Source organism: Alternaria postmessia, assembly GCF_024291825.1.
Source record: "Alternaria postmessia strain BMP 2775 chromosome Unknown scaffold_55, whole genome shotgun sequence".
NCBI classification, from domain to species: Eukaryota; Fungi; Ascomycota; class Dothideomycetes; order Pleosporales; family Pleosporaceae; genus Alternaria; species Alternaria postmessia.
The window spans coordinates 57,582-76,653 of record NW_026260128.1 but is presented as its reverse complement, the minus strand read 5'-3'; the positions used below and the strand labels follow the sequence as shown (position 1 = coordinate 76,653).

General features: G+C 52.5%; 6 protein-coding genes across 6 annotated transcripts; 5 read left to right on the top strand and 1 right to left on the bottom strand.

Moving 5' to 3' along the window:
- Positions 1-289: 289 nt before the first annotated feature.
- On the top strand, positions 290-1,368 carry J4E82_007730 (uncharacterized protein; the record flags this gene model as incomplete). The annotated part of the gene is made up of 3 exons (XM_051733972.1): positions 290-307; positions 374-799; positions 847-1,368. 3 exons carry the CDS (start codon positions 290-292, stop codon positions 1,366-1,368), a joined length of 966 nt encoding a protein of 321 aa, XP_051586261.1.
- Positions 1,369-2,378: 1,010 nt separating this feature from the next.
- On the top strand, positions 2,379-5,368 carry J4E82_007729 (uncharacterized protein; the record flags this gene model as incomplete). Its single annotated transcript, XM_051733971.1, has 2 exons — positions 2,379-4,907; positions 4,997-5,368. 2 exons carry the CDS (start codon positions 2,379-2,381, stop codon positions 5,366-5,368), a joined length of 2,901 nt encoding a protein of 966 aa, XP_051586260.1.
- Positions 5,369-9,727: 4,359 nt separating this feature from the next.
- J4E82_007728 (uncharacterized protein) lies at positions 9,728-10,480 on the top strand (the record flags this gene model as incomplete). The annotated part of the gene is made up of 1 exon (XM_051733970.1): positions 9,728-10,480. The coding sequence occupies one exon, from the start codon at positions 9,728-9,730 to the stop codon at positions 10,478-10,480; it is 753 nt and encodes a 250-aa protein (XP_051586259.1).
- A 2,376-nt stretch (positions 10,481-12,856) lies between these two features.
- Positions 12,857-14,761, top strand: J4E82_007727 (uncharacterized protein; the record flags this gene model as incomplete). Its single annotated transcript, XM_051733969.1, has 1 exon — positions 12,857-14,761. The coding sequence occupies one exon, from the start codon at positions 12,857-12,859 to the stop codon at positions 14,759-14,761; it is 1,905 nt and encodes a 634-aa protein (XP_051586258.1).
- A 702-nt stretch (positions 14,762-15,463) lies between these two features.
- On the bottom strand, positions 15,464-16,708 carry J4E82_007726 (uncharacterized protein; the record flags this gene model as incomplete). Its single annotated transcript, XM_051733968.1, has 1 exon — positions 15,464-16,708. One exon carries the CDS (start codon positions 16,706-16,708, stop codon positions 15,464-15,466), a length of 1,245 nt encoding a protein of 414 aa, XP_051586257.1.
- A 1,009-nt stretch (positions 16,709-17,717) lies between these two features.
- Positions 17,718-18,496, top strand: J4E82_007725 (uncharacterized protein; the record flags this gene model as incomplete). The annotated part of the gene is made up of 3 exons (XM_051733967.1): positions 17,718-17,915; positions 18,028-18,302; positions 18,355-18,496. The coding sequence occupies 3 exons, from the start codon at positions 17,718-17,720 to the stop codon at positions 18,494-18,496; spliced, it is 615 nt and encodes a 204-aa protein (XP_051586256.1).
- Between the last annotated feature and the right edge of the window lie 576 nt (positions 18,497-19,072).

Genomic DNA, 19,072 nt, shown 5'->3' with positions numbered 1-19,072 from the left:
CCCTGCGCAATGGTCGCATCTAGACCCCGGCGTGCCGACAGCCGTTCCTGATGAGCGACAGCGCTATGCCATGTGTCTAGCTTCTTTCTAGTTAGCGCCACCATACGTCATACCAAATTCCATGAAAACAGGCATCATGGGGTCTCCGCCAAGATGGAATCCAACGTTAAAGAACTGGGCGAGCCATTAGGTAGGCACACTCGTTACTTTTGCTATCCGAATAACCGGTCCGCGGAAGTAGCACCGACACGGATCCCCCGGAAAGACCAACCGCAAGGGTCTAGTCAATATGGCAGAAGAGATGGTGGTGCGTGGCCCTGCAGAAATCTCCTTCAAGCGTGCGTCTTGCTGATTTGCGATTCTTGATAAACAGGAGCTCGGGTTCGAGGGTCTTGACCGATTTGCCGACAGGCATTTTGACAAAACCTACGACCGTCTACCAGCGATTCCGAGGACAGCGAAGCAGAAGCGCAAATTGGAACAACGACAGCGGGAGTATCTGCAGAAGACCCACGGTCAAGCACCACAAGACGGGCCGTACCCGCCGCGAAATCACCCTGAAAACCAGCCTGGAAACCACCCTGACAAGGGGTACACGTCTCGCTCCACTGCACCAGAAAGCGCAAACGGCTACAATTCCGACCCAGAGATGTACGCGCCAGATTCCCGGCAGGACCGCTATGGGCGAGACGACCGATATCGTGAGCCCGAGCAGAACGGCTACACTGCACCAGGGCCAGGATTCAAAGTCCCACGCGGCCGCGACGGACCGGGTGATACACGCGGCATGCAGGTAGCAGTGCGCCTAGTCCAACGACATGCAAATTCCAAGCTAACGTGTAACAGCCATATGAGCAACAAGCCCAGTCTGAATACGGTCAACAAAGTCTTTACGGAGGTGGCGGCGTGCGGCCAGCACCCCAACGAAGAGGCTCATCATGGTCTCCGCCACGCTCCCAGCGACAGGGCCGATCAAAATCACGACGTCGTCGGTCGAACTCGCGCGAAAGGGATAGCTCAACCGACATGAAGAGCCGGCTGTTGGCGACGGTCGGCGGTGCTTTGGTAGGCGGCTTTGCCGGCAACCGAGCAACTAAAGGAAAAAAGTACGATACCGTTGCAACGATTGCCGGAGCCATTATAGGCGGCGTTGGTGCAAAAGAAGCGGCGGACCATTGGGACGACCGGAAAAGGAAGAAGGAACAGCAGAGAAACGGGGATTGGGACGACGACTCGGATGACAGCAAGCGCAGAAGTGATCGCAGGAGAGACGACAGATATGAGCGTGATGACAGAAGGAGCGATGACAGAAGGAGCAGATACGACTACAATGACAGATATGAGGGCGATGATCGGAGGAGATACTAAACATGCTTCATGGCGGTGGAGCCTGGCTGACAGCTTACGTGGGACTAAGCGGAGCTTTTTGGGACCGGCGTGCGGCTTGCGCGACATATTTGTTTGGGTGGAAATTTCCGGGCTCGGGCATGAAGTGATGATGGCGCAACCTGGGACACGATACCTTTGTAGGATTTTGTAATTTTTAAGGGAAAAATGGATGACATGCAGGAGGTGTAATCGTTTGTTGCGGGAATGACGTGCGACGGGCGTGCCTTGTCTGCGACATGATCTGATGCGAAGGGGAGGGGCCACGCGACGGTGGGAGTTCACAGGAGGCGCCAGGGGTAGATTGTCGGTGCGGTGGTGGGCTGTCGTTCGTAATAATAGCCGATACACGAGGCACATGTCTATGCTTTTTGCCGGGAAAGAAATTCTAGAAGACTTCCAGAGGGTGTGGACATGTTTTGAACACTTGGATGCGGTGAGGACGTGGAAGTGTTCAACATGGCGCAAGTGACTGTCGAGGAGCAGAGGCAAGGTTCAACTCGGTGTGTTAGCTAGGGCTGTCCGTGCTGTTTCGAGAAGTGTAGTAGAAGGTTAGACCGATCCACCTGGTTGCGGGACCAAGCCTCGTCCCGCAGTCTATCCATCATCTCTCCGAGCACCACGCTTCAGTCACAAGAAATTATACACTACACAGAAGCCAGCGCGCCAGGACCCACTGCAGGTTCCCGAGCTCCCTTGTCCATAGCTCTCTGCCCGCCCAGCTGCACCATTGCTCAGTCCTTGTGCTACCCCAAGCCGCGCTTCGTCTGCATCCCGCTCCTTGGCCGAGCAACCGTCGAGCAGCACAACTACACTCGAGGAGCTGCACCGCGCATACACACGCACCACCATGAGCTGGTGACTGCCCGACCACCACACCACCGCCCCTTCCCCACCACGCACGAGCTCCCTGCCCAACCGTCTGCCACCTGCCCCTCGCTCCGCGACGTTTGCCTCTGGTGTCGCCGCTGCCGCCGCACCGCAAGACGACGATGCGCAGATACAGGCCTGGAGGAGGCCCCGTGAGGGCTCATGGCGGCGTGCCAGTGCCTGATCCCTTTGCCATGGTGCGCGCATACGACAGCGACTCCAATCCCGCCCGCCCCATACGACCCTCCCCGCTGGCCGCCTCGACTATCCAGGGTCTCCCGCTAGACCTGCTCGACCGCCTGCGCTCCTTCCCGCTGTTCCAAGCCGCCCCGGACTCGTTCCTCACACAGGTCGGCCTGCATCTCAAGCCCCAGCTGTACCAGCCTCATGACACCATTCTCACCGAAGGCGAGACGGGCAAGGCCATGTACTGGCTGGTCCGCGGTGCTGTGCGCGTGACCTCGCGGGACCAAGAGAGCACATATGCAGAGCTGAAGCCCGGCGCTTTCTTTGGCGAAATCGGCATCCTCATGGACATTCCCCGCACCGCCACCATCATCGCCAACATGCGCTCCCTTGTCGTCCGCCTGAATAAGGAAGATCTCATGAAGGAGCTGCCGGCGTTTCCCGAGGTCGAGGTCGCCATCATGCACGAGGCACAGGAGCGACTGGCCATCTTGCAGCGCAAGAAGTCGGAGATGGGAGCCAAACGGCCCGCCATGCCCATGCGCCAGATAACGGGCAAGCGCGATCGCGAAGACGGCGACGTAGTCATGGCAGAGAGTGGCACTCTGCGCGAGGGCGAGGTCAATGCCTTCAAGAAGAGGAAGTCTCCTAGCCCGGGTCTCGCTGAAGCCATAGCCCATAGTGCCTTTGGAAGTGGTAGCATACACGTGAGACCACTGCTCAAGGAACTGCCTCTCTTCTCCGAGCTGCCTGATGACATCCTACACTTCATTGGCATGCGCGCCCAACCCTGCTCTTTCGACCCCTTCACCGACATAATCCGACAGGGCACACAAGGACGTGATGTCTTCTTCATCGTCAAGGGCGAAGTTGAAGTCATCAACATGAACATGCCAGAACAGAACGGCTACACCTCGCCAAACGCCGGGCGTAGGAAATCCATCGCAGCGGGCGAGCAACATTTTCAGGAGGTAAAGGCCCGATTGAAGCCTGGGCAATACTTTGGCGAAGTCGTCAGTCTCTCGCTTGCGCCACGCCGCACGGCTACGGTCCGCTCCGTGTCGGCCGTTGAGTGTTTGATGATCAGTGGCGACACGTTGAACCAGCTGTGGGACAAGTGTACTCCTGACGTACGTCGGCAAGTTGAGAATGTTGCCAAAGAGCGGTTACAGACTGCCAAGGATGATGATGTACAGATGCTCGATGCGAATAGCACACCCAACATCCACGACCTGGCAATAGCAGACCACATAATACCACGAACACCACGACGCAAGAAGAGCGTGCCGACCGTCACCTTCAATGACACAATCGATATCGATAACCCGGTGACACCCACCCGGAGAGACGAGAAGATGATGGAACCGTTCGATCCTGATCCGTTTCTCAACGTCGACCTCGACAATGTCAGGTCGAGATCCAGGAGAGGGTCGCTCGCCCCACCGCCTCCAGGATCAACGCCCGATTCGCCATCCAGCCCAGCTAAGACCGACTTTCCCAAATCCCCATCGCCTGGTGGATCTCCCCTTTCCCCGTCGCCATCTTTCACGATAGCGAAGCATGCATCCACACCGCCAGAAATGCCCTTTGACTTCAAGCGCCCTCGGCTTGTCAACAGGCCAAGCATATATGGGAGAGGCAGATTACCTGATCCAGTGCTTGTCAAAGTTCTCGCAAATCTGGACATTCACCAGCTCATGAAGTTGCGCGCAATCTCCTCGCATTGGAACAAGCTAATATCCGAATCACCGGACATACTTCACGACCTTGACCTCACCAAGTACAACCGCAAAGTCACGGACCGAGCGCTAGTAGATGTAATATGCCCCTTTGTGGGCAGCCGTCCTCGATACATCAACATCAGCAACTGCTTCCACGTAACTGACGAAGGCTTCGCTGAGCTCGCCAAAACATGCGGTCCTAGCGTCAGGATCTGGCGCATGAAGAGTGTATGGGACATCACTGGCCCGGCCGTCCTAGAAATGGTGCAGAAAGCCAAAGGCCTCGAGGAAGTCGACCTCAGCAACTGCAGAAAAGTAGGCGATAACCTGCTTGCTCGTGTAATCGGTTGGGTGGTTCCTGAAATGCCACCGCAGATGGCAATGGCGCACGCGCAACACCAAGCTCAAATCAACGGCCGGAAAGGAAAGGGAAACCAACCTGCCCCGCAACCGCTACCACCTGGTACCGTTGTCGGCTGCCCGAAGTTGAGGAGGTTGACGTTGAGCTACTGCAAACACATCACCGATAGAAGCATGGCGCACATTGCCGTCCACGCCGCCAATCGCATCGAAAGCATCGACTTGACGCGCTGCACAACCATCACAGACGTTGGTTTTCAGCACTGGAGTGTGTACCCGTTTCCACGGTTAACCAAGCTCGTTCTGGCGGATTGCACCTATCTGACTGACAATGCGATTGTATATCTTACGAATGCGGCAAAGGGGCTCAAGGAACTGGATCTGGTAAGTCTCGAATCTCATCCTATATACATTTCAAACAGATTGAATGTGTGTGTGTGTGTGTGTGTTTTTGCTAACGGAGGATAATAAAGTCATTCTGCTGCGCCCTCTCCGATACCGCAACCGAAGTCCTCGCCCTCGGTCTACCCTCCCTCACGCACCTCAACCTCGCTTTTTGCGGCTCGGCCGTCTCCGATACGTCGCTTCGTTGTATTTCATTGCATCTTCTCGAGTTGCGCAATCTCAGTGTACGAGGCTGTGTTCGCGTTACAGGAACCGGTGTGGAAGCTGTTGTGGAGGGATGTCGCGATCTTGAACGCTTTGATGTCAGTCAGTGCAAAAACTTGGGTAGATGGGTTGAGGCTGGGGGTGTGGAGAGTGTGAAGAGTAGGGGAAGAAATGTCAAGTTTGTGACGGTTAGTGATGGGCGGTGGAGGGATGGGAGGGGGATTGTTAGACGATGATGATGATGATGCAACGCGCAATCTTGTTTCAGCCCATTCACATATTTATGCGCATACGGTTAGACGGTGATTAAAGAAGATGTTTAGGGAAGACGATTTGGGACGATGATGTTGTATGGATACGATGTAAACGGTCTATGTCAGAAGAACAACTTGGAGATGGAAAGCATTGGGGCTTGGATATGTAGGATCTTGGCACGGGTTTTCGCATCTAAGGAAGATACCAGGCTTTTTGTTCGGTGTGTATTTAGCGATGTGTATTTGGATTGGTTAGATCTCTTTGCTCTCCTATTGGCGGTCTTGGTCATAGTCCGTCTTCCTTGGTCATGTTCCGTCTTCTCCATTACCCGAAGAGTCATTCTGTTTTTCCTCGTAAGCTGTATCGCATGGGGACAGTGAGCATTCGCTTTCACGGTCAGCTTCGCTTCTCCTGCACCCTTTGTGCAACGATGTTAGCTCCGTTGGGCTTAGCTTTGTTTGCACCTCCGGGATATATTGACAAAGTCTCTCCTCTTCTCCAGGTATCGTACACCAAACGTTAGGCATGCACTTCCACATCATGTTCTCTATGGACAATCTCCCTGGAGCACTCGTGAGCCACCCACATACCCGCGACGTAGCATAAATAAGCCAGAACACCCTGCTGGAGGTTGACCAAAGCATGGTACCATCATTGTCAATTCGACATCGACAGATGGTCACACGTGGCGTTCTTGTTCAACATTGCCGACATCATCTGGCACTTGCCTCATCTAGATCTGAAACATCAACTCGACGTACCCAAGTTCCCCATGATTTGCCTCCTCCTTCCGCGATAAAACCTCTCCAACATCTTCCTCCTCTCTTCCTGGCTACTACTCTCAACCAGTAGCGCAAACTCTGCCGGGTCATCAAACCCCATACTCTCAGCCATACTGCAAAACTGCCTCTTCCTTACCTGCTCATTAGGTCTGTACCTGTAATTGATCTTGAACTCTCCTTTCGTCGCACTGCCCGTGATATGAACGTCTTCGTCGTCATCAGCCTCGGAATTGTCAAGATCATTGGAGTCATCGAGAGGGCTAGAGTGGTGCTGCAGTTGTGATTGAGATTGCGACTGCGTGCCTTGGAACACGCGTTCATTACCCAGATCAACATCGTTGCGCAGTTCCTGTGCGCGCTTGCCCAGCCTCGCTTCCATCTCGCTGCGACCAATAACCTCGGAATTTTCATGCGTGTACTGGACACCAGCTTTCGCTAAGATTGCGTTGATCGGATCCGGCCCATTCCTTTTCACAACCTTCTTTCCCCTGGCACTGGCACTTGCCAAGAATGAATCAGCAAACCTCTTGATACCAGCAATGTTAGCGTCGTCATCGAGGCCCAGATTCTTATTGCTCAGAATGTCCTCATCTTCGCTGTCAAACTGCGACTCGTCGACGTGGAAGTCGTAGGCATTGACACCGGCTTTTGATTCTGCGACGTTGGTCTTATGCATGATGTCGCGGAGAAGTACACTGTGTTCTTCGAATGTGAAGAGGTTTTCTAGACCGAATAACTCGCCTTTCTTGGTGGACTGGTCCATTACGCCTTTGAAGTAGCGGCGCTCTTCAGAGGCATTGTAGCCGATGTTGGCTTGTTGTTGCTTGTAAATCTGACGGGCATAGACTACTTCTTCGATCGTGCCGCTTGAGATTAGGCGAAAGACCTCGACATTGCGTGTTTGGCCGATACGGTAGGCGCGATCTTGGGCTTGGAGGTCATATGCTGGGTTCCAGTGTGGATCCATTACAACAACCTTGTTGGCAGAGGTGATGTTCAGACCAACGCCTCCCGCCTTGGTGCTGATTAGAAAGACGAATTGATTGGGGTCTGCGTTGAAGTCTGCGACTGCCTGAGAGCGATCTTCGTACTTCATGCTGCCGTCAAGGTATGAGAAATTGTATTTCGTACCATCAACATCGAAAAGACCCCTGAGTAGTCTCAATAGACGAACTGAGTGTGAGAAGATGAGGACTTTATCGCCATTTGAGTACCAGAAGTCGAGCAGTCGCCGCAGCACCTTCCACTTTCCACAAAACTCTCGCTGGGATTGTCTCAAGATGTTGTCGCGGATCGCGTAGAGTTTCTTGTACGTGTCAGGACAAGCTATCTCCAGTGTTTGGAGATCTTTAGCTTGCTTCTCCTGGTTTTCGCTCGACATTGGTACTATCAAACCGAGGTGATTCGCAAGTTTCTGGAATGTGATCATGGCAGGGAAAATGTAATTTGACCACTTCTCACCTTCAAATTCGACATGACAGCAATATCCTCTACCCTTCTTAGATCCACAATCGCATTCTTCTCGTGCATTGCGTATCATTTCACACCTGTCGCTCTCGAGAAATGTTCGGTATGCATCAGCCTGGGTCTCGGTGAGCTGGCAGAAGATGATGCGATCGCTCTTCTTCGGTAATTGATCAGCAATAAGCGTCTTCATACGCCGAAGAAAGACACTAGGTAGGATGTTATGAACGAGATCCTGTGCCTTGCTTCGCGAGTCGGCTAGCTGCGCGTTGGTAGCATCGTGAGCCTGTCCTAACTTCAAGGGCAGGCTGATCTTCTGTTTCCACTCTTGTGCTGAGCCATATGCACCAGGTCGTGCCCAGTTGAGAAGGTTCCAGATCTCCTCATATTTGTTCTGAATAGCCGTGCCTGTTAGACCAATACGACACAACGCGTTGATCTTGTTCATCGCCTTAGTAATCTCAGCATTCTTACTTTTGACTTGATGGCACTCGTCAGCGATAACGCAGTCCCAGTCAATCATGTTAATCTCGCTCTCGTGATTGCGGTATGTCGTATACGTCGTGATCATGATTTCGAGCGATCCCTTCGCTGCGGCACCGAGAACGCCCTTTCGGTCGGCTATACTGGAGCCGTGGTATCGGGAGACGTTCCACCAACCCCATTTTGATAGCTCGTCTTCCCAATTTTGCATAAGTGTACCTGGACACACGATGAGCACTCGCGGATACCATGGTTCTTTGGGTAAGCGACGAATCTTCCGCATACAGGCTGCATCGCGCTCAGTGCCCGTTTTACCGAACGCTGCTGTCAGGAATGCGATGACTTGGATGGTCTTGCCCAAGCCCATGTCGTCGCCAAGTATGGCACCTGTCTGCTTGACAAACTTGTCATGAAGGAACTGGACGCCTTCAACTTGGTAGTCGCGCAGCCATTGAGCGATGGGCCCGGGTATAGTACCATGCGACTGGTGAAGTTTGATGTCCTTTTTCTCTCGTTGCGGCAGGACGTCCTTGTGAAGCAATGGCTTCTCTTCGGTGTCGGCAATATCGGACCAGTCAACCTGTCGATAGCTAGGAGGACATCGCAGGCCAGCTTCATGCAACTTCTTCAGTGACCGCTGTCGCGAGATGATATAGTCAGGAATTGGGTCGTCTAGGAAAGTAGGTGTAGGACCTGCGTCATCCCCCAAAGAGTCGGTGGTGAATCCCGTCGGACCATATCCCGTGTCTTTCTTCGGCGGAGCTTTTCGACCGACGATACTTGATGCAGCCGATGCCTTGCTCTTCTTTGCCGCACGAATCCTGTTGGTTTCGGCAGCGACGCGCTTACGGTTGTGAGTTCTGCGACCCTTGTACTGCTTGTAGGCAGCACCAGTGTCGAATTCATCAGCCAACAAATCAGCTTCTGAATCAGCATCGTCGGTGCCAGAAGTAGATATCCTTCTATCTCGTGACACCGCCGGCTTTCGCACGTCCTGTTCGTCGTCTGTTGATTCTTCAGCTACCCTCTGCGACTGTGTCTGGCTTTGTGTGAGGACTATCAGATATCAGCATCTTGTCAAAGGTGTGCAAGGCATCGACTGACCGTCAATATACTGCGAAAGGTCCAGATCTTTGCGCGATGTTTCGATGATGTCAAGACCGTCATCCTCGTCCTCCCCGCTCTCGCCAAAGGCTTTGATCGCTCTTTCATGATGCTTGGACTTATCGCGAAATGACATGATGGATGATGCGACCAGGAGTTGTTAAGCTAGTCACTGGCAGCAACGCTTGACCGAAATCGTATCACATCCTCGTGCACAGTCACGGTCCACGGCGATTGCCATGGAAAGATGCACGTGAGGCAGGAGTGAAAGGGAAGTCGGAAGGCGCCAATAAGCTGCACAAACGCGCTAACGCGCTCTCACGTGAAAGCGGGGCGGGACTAACAGAGCATCCCTGCAAGAACTTCCAGCCAAAATCTGGAGCTCGAGCCTTGACGTCTACATCATCGCGCGCAATTGCACGTTTACAAACATCCAAACCCCAATTTAAAGCCGAAACTCGTGTCGCGTAACAATCAATACCTCCCACATTCTGCGACATCGCCAAAATGCCGCTAGACACCAGCACCTACTCCCTCGCGCTCCTCCGCCTCGACGGCCGCCGCTGGAACGAACTCCGCCGCATCCACGCGCAAATCTCCACGCAAGCCGCCGCCGACGGGTCCTCGTACCTAGAGATGGGCAACACCAAGATCCTTGTATCCGTGACAGGCCCCGCAGAAGGCAAGCAAAGCGGGCAACGAGGCGGCGCCGACAAGCTCGCCAAAGTGGAAGTCGAGATCAATTTTGCTGGCTTCTCTGGTGTAGAGCGCAGGAAGAGGAAGAGTGACAAAAGGACAAGCGAGATGGAGCATTGTCTGAGGGAGGCCTTTGGGGGTGTGCTGTTATTGCACCTTTACCCGCATTCGACAATCACGTTGAATGTGCACATCATCAGCCAGGACGGCAGTTTGTTAGCGGCGTGTATCAACGCGAGTACGCTGGCGCTTATCGACGCTGGAATACCAATGACGGATTATCTTGTGGCTTGTACGGCGGCAAGTTCGGCAAGTGCGAGCGCGGCAGACAATGCGAGTGCGGATGATCCGTTGTTAGATCTGAACAACCAGGAAGAATTAGAGTTGCCATTCTTGACGGTCGGAACACTGGGAGAGAGCGATAACGTTGCTGTTTGTGTCATGGAGAGTAGGGTCAGAATGGAGAGGTTAGAGAGTATGTTGGCGGTGGGTATTGAGGGGTGCAAGAGGATGCGCACTATACTGGATGGCGTGGTCAAAGGATATGGCAAACGATTTGGTTGAAAGAGAGACAGGCTGTATCATCTACAGATTCCATCATCACCTAGCGACGTAGGGCATGATACCTGCGCTCCAGGGCCGGCGAAGGGAAAGCCTTACGGCCCAGTGTTAGAGAGCATCCGAACCACGGAGTAGCGTGCGCGACGGACGAGTTACGTCAGTTGCAGACCCATAGTGGGATGCGAAACTGTTCGAATATATCACGGAACAACAAGACTAGAAATGATGGATACAAAACCCACGTGGTTTGCGATGTTGGTTCTACTACAGTGGTTGTCAGAGCGCTATTACTGCTACTTGGATGACAGAATCTACCACAGCTTGGACTTACACGAAATGTCCGCACTTGGCCGAATCTATCCTGTTGACTTAAGAATACTAACATGCATCCCTTTCAGAGATGCTTCCATTGGGATTATCGCGACCGGAATTGTCTTTGTTGTTTTACGTCGCACCTTCCTGCTATGGCTCGCTAACCCCACAATGACGCCCCAGGACCAGCACACCGGTAAGCACTAGATGACGACTTCTCGACAACGTCGCGTCGTTATATTTAGAGCGCACCTCCATCTCAAGAACAGGCGTCTTTATCAAGATCCTCGCCAAAGGTACAAGGCGAGAAGCAATTAGCTGGCAAAAGGCGCGGCGTGCGGCCAGGTCAACAGAGCATGCCAGCGATCACGTCATTCTCATTCCTGTCGTATCTCTTCATCTCCACTCCTTTCTCCATCATCTCTCTGTCTTCGTCAGCTACTCCATCATGTATTCTTTTCTCCCAGCCCATCGTCTCGAGGGCCAGGCCCGAATTTCCAAGCATTTGCCAAGAAGCGTTTAGCCTGGACCGACCATCGGACTCGCGCTATCCTAGCGCTTCTTCTCCAGCATGGACTGGCTACGCGCTTCCGATCCGACGTAGTGCGCTTTACCATTTCATCGGCATTGCGCGCGGCATATGGCATATGGGGTTGCTTTGGCGGTGTTGGCTCCTGCCGCATGGGCGTTATTCGTGCGAGGTGTGATTTGTTCACGCTTGCGAGTCGAGCAGACGCTGCGAAGTAGTGGGTCCTTGCGCGTGCATATACTGAGGCTGACTGCCTCACATCATCAGAGTCTCGATGTTGTTGTGCGAGACGGGAACTCTTTACTCCCTTACGATGGAAGACTGCGCAGCTGACAAGGTAAGCAAAAGCCTATACCGTCACTAGAAACGTTCCGACTGTTTGCACCACCGCCGACCTCCAAGCTAACATTCAGCCGCATAAAGACAAGCTTTAATTACCAAAGCGCACGACAGGGGACAGTGTGTAAGATGACGACGTACAATCTGCATCGGTCTTCCCTGACCTGTTGAAATGAACGCCAGGAAAGCGTTTGAGTCAAGACATACAAGAGCTAGCAGGAGTAGACACCTGGTTCTAGAATCGCTCTAGTGGTGCGCGGATGTGTACCGGAAAGCAGTGAGTACCTCCGCCATGGAATGGCGGTACGCTGGTATAGTTACAGTGCTAACAAAACTAGCCTTGCGATGGCGGAGACGGCGGGGGTGGCCTTGGTACCCTCATTGTACCGGAAGCACGGCTCAAGGAATTGGGCCGAGATACGAGACCAGTGCACCAGACATTGCGACGACATCGAATTTCTCACCGACGATTCAGCTACGGCAATGAAGGCACTGCTTGCATCTTCTTCGCCTGCCTCGACCCAGCCTATTTTCATCAAGAGCACACATACTGAATCCATGATTGCTCTCGTGAAAACATCAATATCTCTCGACCGGCATGCGGCACACCCCCGTATCGGACGTTTTTCAAAAGCCGCCGGCACTGTGAATTGTGGACATCGAGTCAGTGAGCATAGCGGGATGTGGAGTTGCATGTCATTCCCCAGCATGCGCAATTTTTCACTTGCTCACATGACAACTAGACTACCAGCTCGAAAGGGTGTGTCGAACCGTTCGTTATATGTCATTAGTATCCGTAGCGTGGCCGTGCATCCAATCACCAATCTGCCGGACCAGCATTCGGCGGAAAATGGGGTGGTAGCTTCGGGGGCTTTACCCCGACCCACGTTTTCCCCACACTGCACTCCACACGCATCGTCTTGGCAATCGTCGGCTCCAACTTATGGCAATCTCGACTGTGCCAAGCCCAGTGGAAGGCTGGTAGTTAGCACATGTTCCAAGCCAACGGTCCATCCGAAGTTTCCCCAAGCAGACACAAGACTTCATTTTCCCTCGGATGTGGCGCACATGATGGCGGAGCATCGTAACGGGGTGTGTGAAGCCAGAGTACAAATACCTGGTACACATCCGTATACCGAGTGGCCAGTAGCATCCGAATCCATCTTCCACCTTTTGCCTAAACTCGCACATCCGGCAAGATGGTCGCTCGCAACCGCAGTCAGCGCAAGCTGAACACCTTCACAACGCTGTTCTTCGCTGCAACAGCAATGTCAACAGCCATCCGCACTCCGGTTTCAAGTCGTTCAACATACCCACGGATGACATCACGATCAACAGAAATGGACTCCGCACCATACCGGGATGCATCGCTGTCGGTGGATGAGCGTGTGGAGGACCTCATTCAGCGCATGAACATGGAAGAGAAGGCCGGACAACTCTTCCAGCAAATCACCTTCCCGGGTCCCAATGGAACTGTGACGAACTCTAGTTCATCATCAATCCAAGGGTTGCACATGACACATTTCAACCTTAACAGTGCGATCACCGATGTACGCCAAACTGCACAATATTACAACAGTCTCCAGCAGTTGGCTTTGGACTCCAGGCTCGGCATCCCAATCACACTCTCCTCAGATCCTCGACACACATTCGTTGATGCCACTGGTAGTCAGATTGCGGCGATCAAGTTCTCGCAGTGGCCAGGTAGCTTAGGCTTGGCAGCAATCCGTGATGCTGAGCTCGTACACACCTTTGCGGATATCGCACGACAAGAATACAAGGCTGTCGGTATCAGGTCTGCGCTGCATCCTCAAATCGATGTAGCAACCGAACCCAGGTGGGCTAGGATCACCACCACGATGGGCGAGAACGCCACATTGACCGCTGAGCTTGTCGTTTCCTACATCAAGGGCTTCCACGGCCCTGGTGAATTTGGAAAGGACTCCGTCACCACCGTCTCCAAGCATTTCCCCGGAAGTGGACCCGTCCAGGACGGAGAAGACAGCCATTTCACCTACGGCAAGAATGCCACATATCCCGGAAACAATTTCGAAATGCACCTTATTCCCTTCAAGGCGGCCATCGCAGCTGGCGCGAGGCAGATGATGCCGTACTACTCGAGGCCCATGGGCACCAAGTACGAAGAGGTCGCTGCTGGAATGAACAAGGGTATCGTCACCGATCTTCTCCGTGGCGAACTCGGTTTCGACGGCATCGTCGTCAGTGACTGGGGTCTCATCACCGATGGCATCATCGCCGGACAAGACATGCCCGCTCGTGCCTGGGGTGCCGAGAACCTGACCGAACTCGAGCGCGCAGAGAAGATTCTCAACGCCGGCACCGACCAGATGGGCGGCGAGCAGCGAACCGACCTGGTTCTCGAGCTGGTGGAGAAGGGCATCATAAGCGAAGAGCGAATCGACATGTCAGTCCGTCGCCTCCTCCGCGAGAAGTTCATCCTCGGCCTCTTCGACAACCCCTTCGTCGATGTCGACGAAGCCGTCGCCAACGTTGGAAAACCAGAATGGGTCGCCGCTGGTTTCGAAGCCCAAAAGAAATCCATCACCCTCCTCACCAACAAAGACCACACCCTTCCCCTCAAGGCCTCCGACTGCGAAAAGTCAAAGGCAAAGTTCTACGTCGAAGGTATCAACGCTACTTATCTTGAGAAGCGCGACTTGACCGTTGTCGCTACCCCCGAAGAAGCAGACTACGCCTTCCTCCGCCTGGCTGCGCCTTACGAGCCCCGCCCTGGGGGTTTCGAAAAGAACTACCACTCCGGCTCCCTGGAATACAACAGCACCGAGAAGGCGCGCCAAGCAGCCATCTACACCGCCGTGCCCACCATTGTCGACGTCTTCCTTGATCGCCCCGGTGCGTTCCCTGAGATTGCTGAGCAGGCGCAGGCACTCATGGTGAACTTTGGTACTAGTCCAGATGCGTTCCTTGATGTAGTCTTTGGCAAGGATGGCAGTGGTCCCGAGGGAATGTTGCCGTTTGATTTGCCGAGGAGTGACGAGGCTGTTGAGGCGTCCAAGGAGGATGTGCCGTTTGATACTGAGAACCCAGTGTTCAAGTTTGGTCACGGTCTTAGATATGAGTAAGAGAAGCGGTAGTCCAGACGATGCAACGACTTGATGAGGTTGTTGCAACAGTCATGATAGATTAATGTATTTTGATGATACCCAAAGCTTTTGTTTCTGATGTAGAGAGATGTGATGCGCTTCGTGATAAGCTTATACTGTGCCATCTCAGGCTGCGGGTAACACAGATGTGTAATAGCACAGCAGAGATAAGCATCTTTCTGTCGCAAACGTCGCCCAGGTTGTCTGGATCGAGTGGAGGAGGAGAACTTGTTGATGCGTAATAGGAAAGAGCTAGGCAGGCAGTGTGCTTGGCAAGCGAAACGCGTCTTCCCCGCCTGCCGCGTCGCGTTCCAGACAAGCTTCAGCACCACCCTCCAGCTTCAGCCAAGGACAGGAACCCCGCACATGCATAAAATAATAACAACTAGAGTTCGACACTTCTTTTATCGGCTGTGCTGCGATGCACTCTCTATTCAAACATAATTGAGAGTTGTTCGTATGCACAGCAAAGACACGCTACATGTCACAGCGAAGAAGCCAGATTTCACCACGATTATTTGCCCAAAGACATTGAAGACTTTATGTTTTATGGTACATCACGCCCCAAGGAGATCTATGAGCACTATACTTCAATCTTGTCCACGCGACAAAGCTCCTTCACTTATGTCAGTGTCTTGCGTGTCTTCATCGAGACTATTCGATCATTCTGACAGTTTTTGTTTACCATATACCTGAATCTCGGGGAGTCAATTTCTTCCATTCCTCATAGTCTAGGGTCTTTTTCCTGGTACTGATGACTTCGAAACGAGCGTCTTGATGACGAGGACAAGCTGTGACACGTTTGCGAAGTTCCTGAACCAGCAGCGCTTCACGAGCTCCGGAAAAGGTGAATTTGGCAAACATATCGTCGTGGTCAAAACAATGGAACTTCCCATTTCTGGAAAACATCATGTGTAGCTGCACAGAACGCAGTGTTGGCGTCTTACCCAGTACGTCCACAAGACTTTTCACACTGGGACTGTTAAGAGGCTGATCTCGTAGGAAGAAGCCCCTAATTGCGTTCCGGTCGGCACTGCCTAGCATCGAACCTATCGGCATATACAACGTCAGGTTTTTCAATTTCTTACATTCTCCTAGCAGCTTGATCATGGCTCGGTAATTCTGGTGCTGATCGTCGGTAGCTATTCGATCTACGTTCAAGCCAGCAAGAGAGCTCCTACCAAGGGGACCGATCTTCCTGAGGAACTTACAGATACCGAAAAAAAGAGGACCCGGCTGGCCAAACTGTAGCTGGACCCTGGTATGGGACCAGAAGAACCCCTGTACCTCTTGCCGGATTTGTTTGTTCAACGCGCCAACAACATGCAATACTGAAATGGTACGGTCAACTCGAAGCTCGGCGAGATGCATCAGCGTATAATCCCAAGAACGAACAGGGGAGAATCGACCAGCGTCGCCAGTGATCTTGCCAGTGATCTTCAAAACTCCAGCGCTATGATGATCGTCTCCGGCTCCCCGTCCAGTAACGCTATTTGGTGTTATGTAAGGAGGGTCGAAGAGGGCGAGTTCGTAGATCATGTCCCGGATCTCCGGAGGCAAGTCCATGAAGCACTTTCTGGAGGGCTCACTTTTGACCTTGCTGGTGAGCATGAGCTCCGGTCGCTCACGTATAAAACTCTGGGCTTGGTCCCAAAGCTGTTTTTGGTGTCGCCAGCGCATCTTTCTGGAATGATGCTCCAGCTTGTCGACCATGAATGCCTTGTTTCCATTTCCAACTAACTTCAGCACTTTCATCGCTTTTTGGAGGTCCACGTTTTTCATCGACCAGAAGTCTGGCATGTGGTTGACTTCCAGTGCAGCAAGTCTTTCGCGGGACTTGATGTAATCGACGTAATCCATTCCGGGTTCTGGCGGTGATCTTTCTCGCGAAAAAGCGGTTCCTGACAACATGTTGAGGCCGACCATACTAAGATTTCGGGTGAGCGAAGAAGCGTAAGGTGCCAGAAGCTTACGATATTTATAGTCCAGAAGAGGGGGTGACAATCGGAACGCGCAGAGTACACGCTGTGATTGTCCACAAAGCAGCACCAACACGTGCAGTGGATCATCACAAGATTCTCCAGGACTGACTGGGCCTTTCCCGAACTATCCGTGTTGATACATCAGCATGTTTTCCGTTATATGCGGAAACCTCGGCAGCGAGAGACACAATGGTTCTGGCACCGCCAGGAAGCAGATTCATCTCCACTTGGCCGCTAGAACGTATTCTGCTTCACGATACCACGTGATCATCATGTCATTTTTGTGACAAACCCAGGCAAGGATACAGTTCTGGCAATTGCTCTCAAGACGCTGAGCATGCGGAGTGTGCACGAGCACACTGGGGTACTTGCTGTATGTCACATCAGTTGGTCCATTGGTCACGCTTGAAACACACACATTCCCTAATGACATGAAACACGCTTGATATTCCAACGCTGCAGCTCTATAAGTACATCTTGCTCATTTCTTCTCGTTGATTATCCGGTATCGCAAGCTATGCGTTTCTCCCGACATCACCAATCGAGGCGACCGTCGTTTGCGATGGCCTTTCCCTCTCAATGTTCAAGGTGACTACCGCCCTCACCTTGCGGCCAGACTCTTCCGGAATCATCTGTCGCACTCTGCCTTTTACTTCTCGACGTGAAGGAGAATTGCGTGCTTTAGTGCTGGTCGGAGCGGCTTCCTGTCTGTATATAATTTCTTCTCCACCAACTCTCTTTCCTTTCTTTCCTATATCTTCAACGACAACACTATCACTTCCCCAGAGCTGCGTTTCTGACCAGCGTTCAACCGATACCGTAAGTTTGCGAAGTCATTCGTCGAAGACATCTTTGCTAACGCTCTTCATAGACTACAACTTTGACATCACGAACTGTATCGAAGCAAACAACTTCAGCGAGCAATCGATCAACGAAGACCGCAAGCCTCTACGATGTCTAACAACACTACATTCATCAACGCGATTCAGTACAAGCCAGGTCGCGATCGTCCGACTGGCTATGTAGTCAACGATTTCGAATCGTTTGCGGACACTAGCTTAGTGACCTATTGGCGTACTTACAAGGGAAAAGTCGCCAACTACAATCACGATACCGACGTTGCCACCGTTGTCAATGTCAGCAATGCAATTGTAAGCTCTCTTCACTTTTACTGTTAGTTTGATTCTTTTCAACACGACTTTGTCCCTCCTGCGTTTTCTCCTTCACTCAAGCAATTAGTTGGTTACCACCAACACCCTGTAGGACCTGATTGAGAACAACGAAAACGCCATGGATCAGATCATCTGGGGTATGACCCACCCAGAGGACATTCATCCCGGCGTTGCATCCATCGTCGGCAACACTGCCCTCGTCGACCTGCTCCTAGTTCGTCACTACAAGAAGTGGGGCGGCCTCATTCTTCCTCCCCTTCAAGCAGCGCGAGGACTACAAGATGCTCACGAAGTTGTCGCCAATCAAGAGAAGGATCAAGGACTCCAGTGGAATGGTGGCCGCTCCTTGATGAAGTACCCGAACTGGTAAGACATGAGATCAAAACTTACTGGTGCGATATGAGACTGACATTCACAGGCGTAACACTCGTAGAAAAGCTCCTCCTCCTGGCTTCCAGGCACCGAATGCAGCTCCTACGAATGCCCCTGGTCCTCGTGGCGATGCTGGTCGTGGACGAGGCGGAAATCGCGGTCGTGGCGGGCTCGGTGGTGGCTACTAGTCGCTTCAGGGTGGTAGAAGATCTTGAAAATTTTGTGATTTGAGATGCGGTCTTTGCTTATCAGTCGCCAGCAATCAATCCTAGAAGGGATGTTTTGGTGTAAGCTTACAGGTTCGTGGCTTCGCTTGCCAACCATAGACACTTCGGTTAGAATAGAGTGGTAACGATAGTAGAGATATGTCTAGATCTCTCAATGTTTTCTAGCATCTTACAGAGGTATTCTAGTGTACTCTCTTCCTCCTCGTAGATTGATGTATACATCAAACGTGCTCGACATGTACCTCTTAATAGATTGGAAACGTAAGATGAACGACAAAAACAACCTTGCTTTGCATGTCTCAATACTCTAAATCAACTCAAGCATTGCTCGCTGAGCTATCGATATATTCTTTCCAGAACGTTAGGTCGATGTAACTGGCATAGCCCCTTGCCTTCGGGTACACGGGTTTACCCCGCAACGCACGCGCCTGCAGGGCCAACAGCGATCCGACCGAACATCAACTTAGAGAACACGACGTCCCAACCACCTCCCTCTGATTCGTCGATCACCCACACTACCCCAGTTCTACGTGGTCC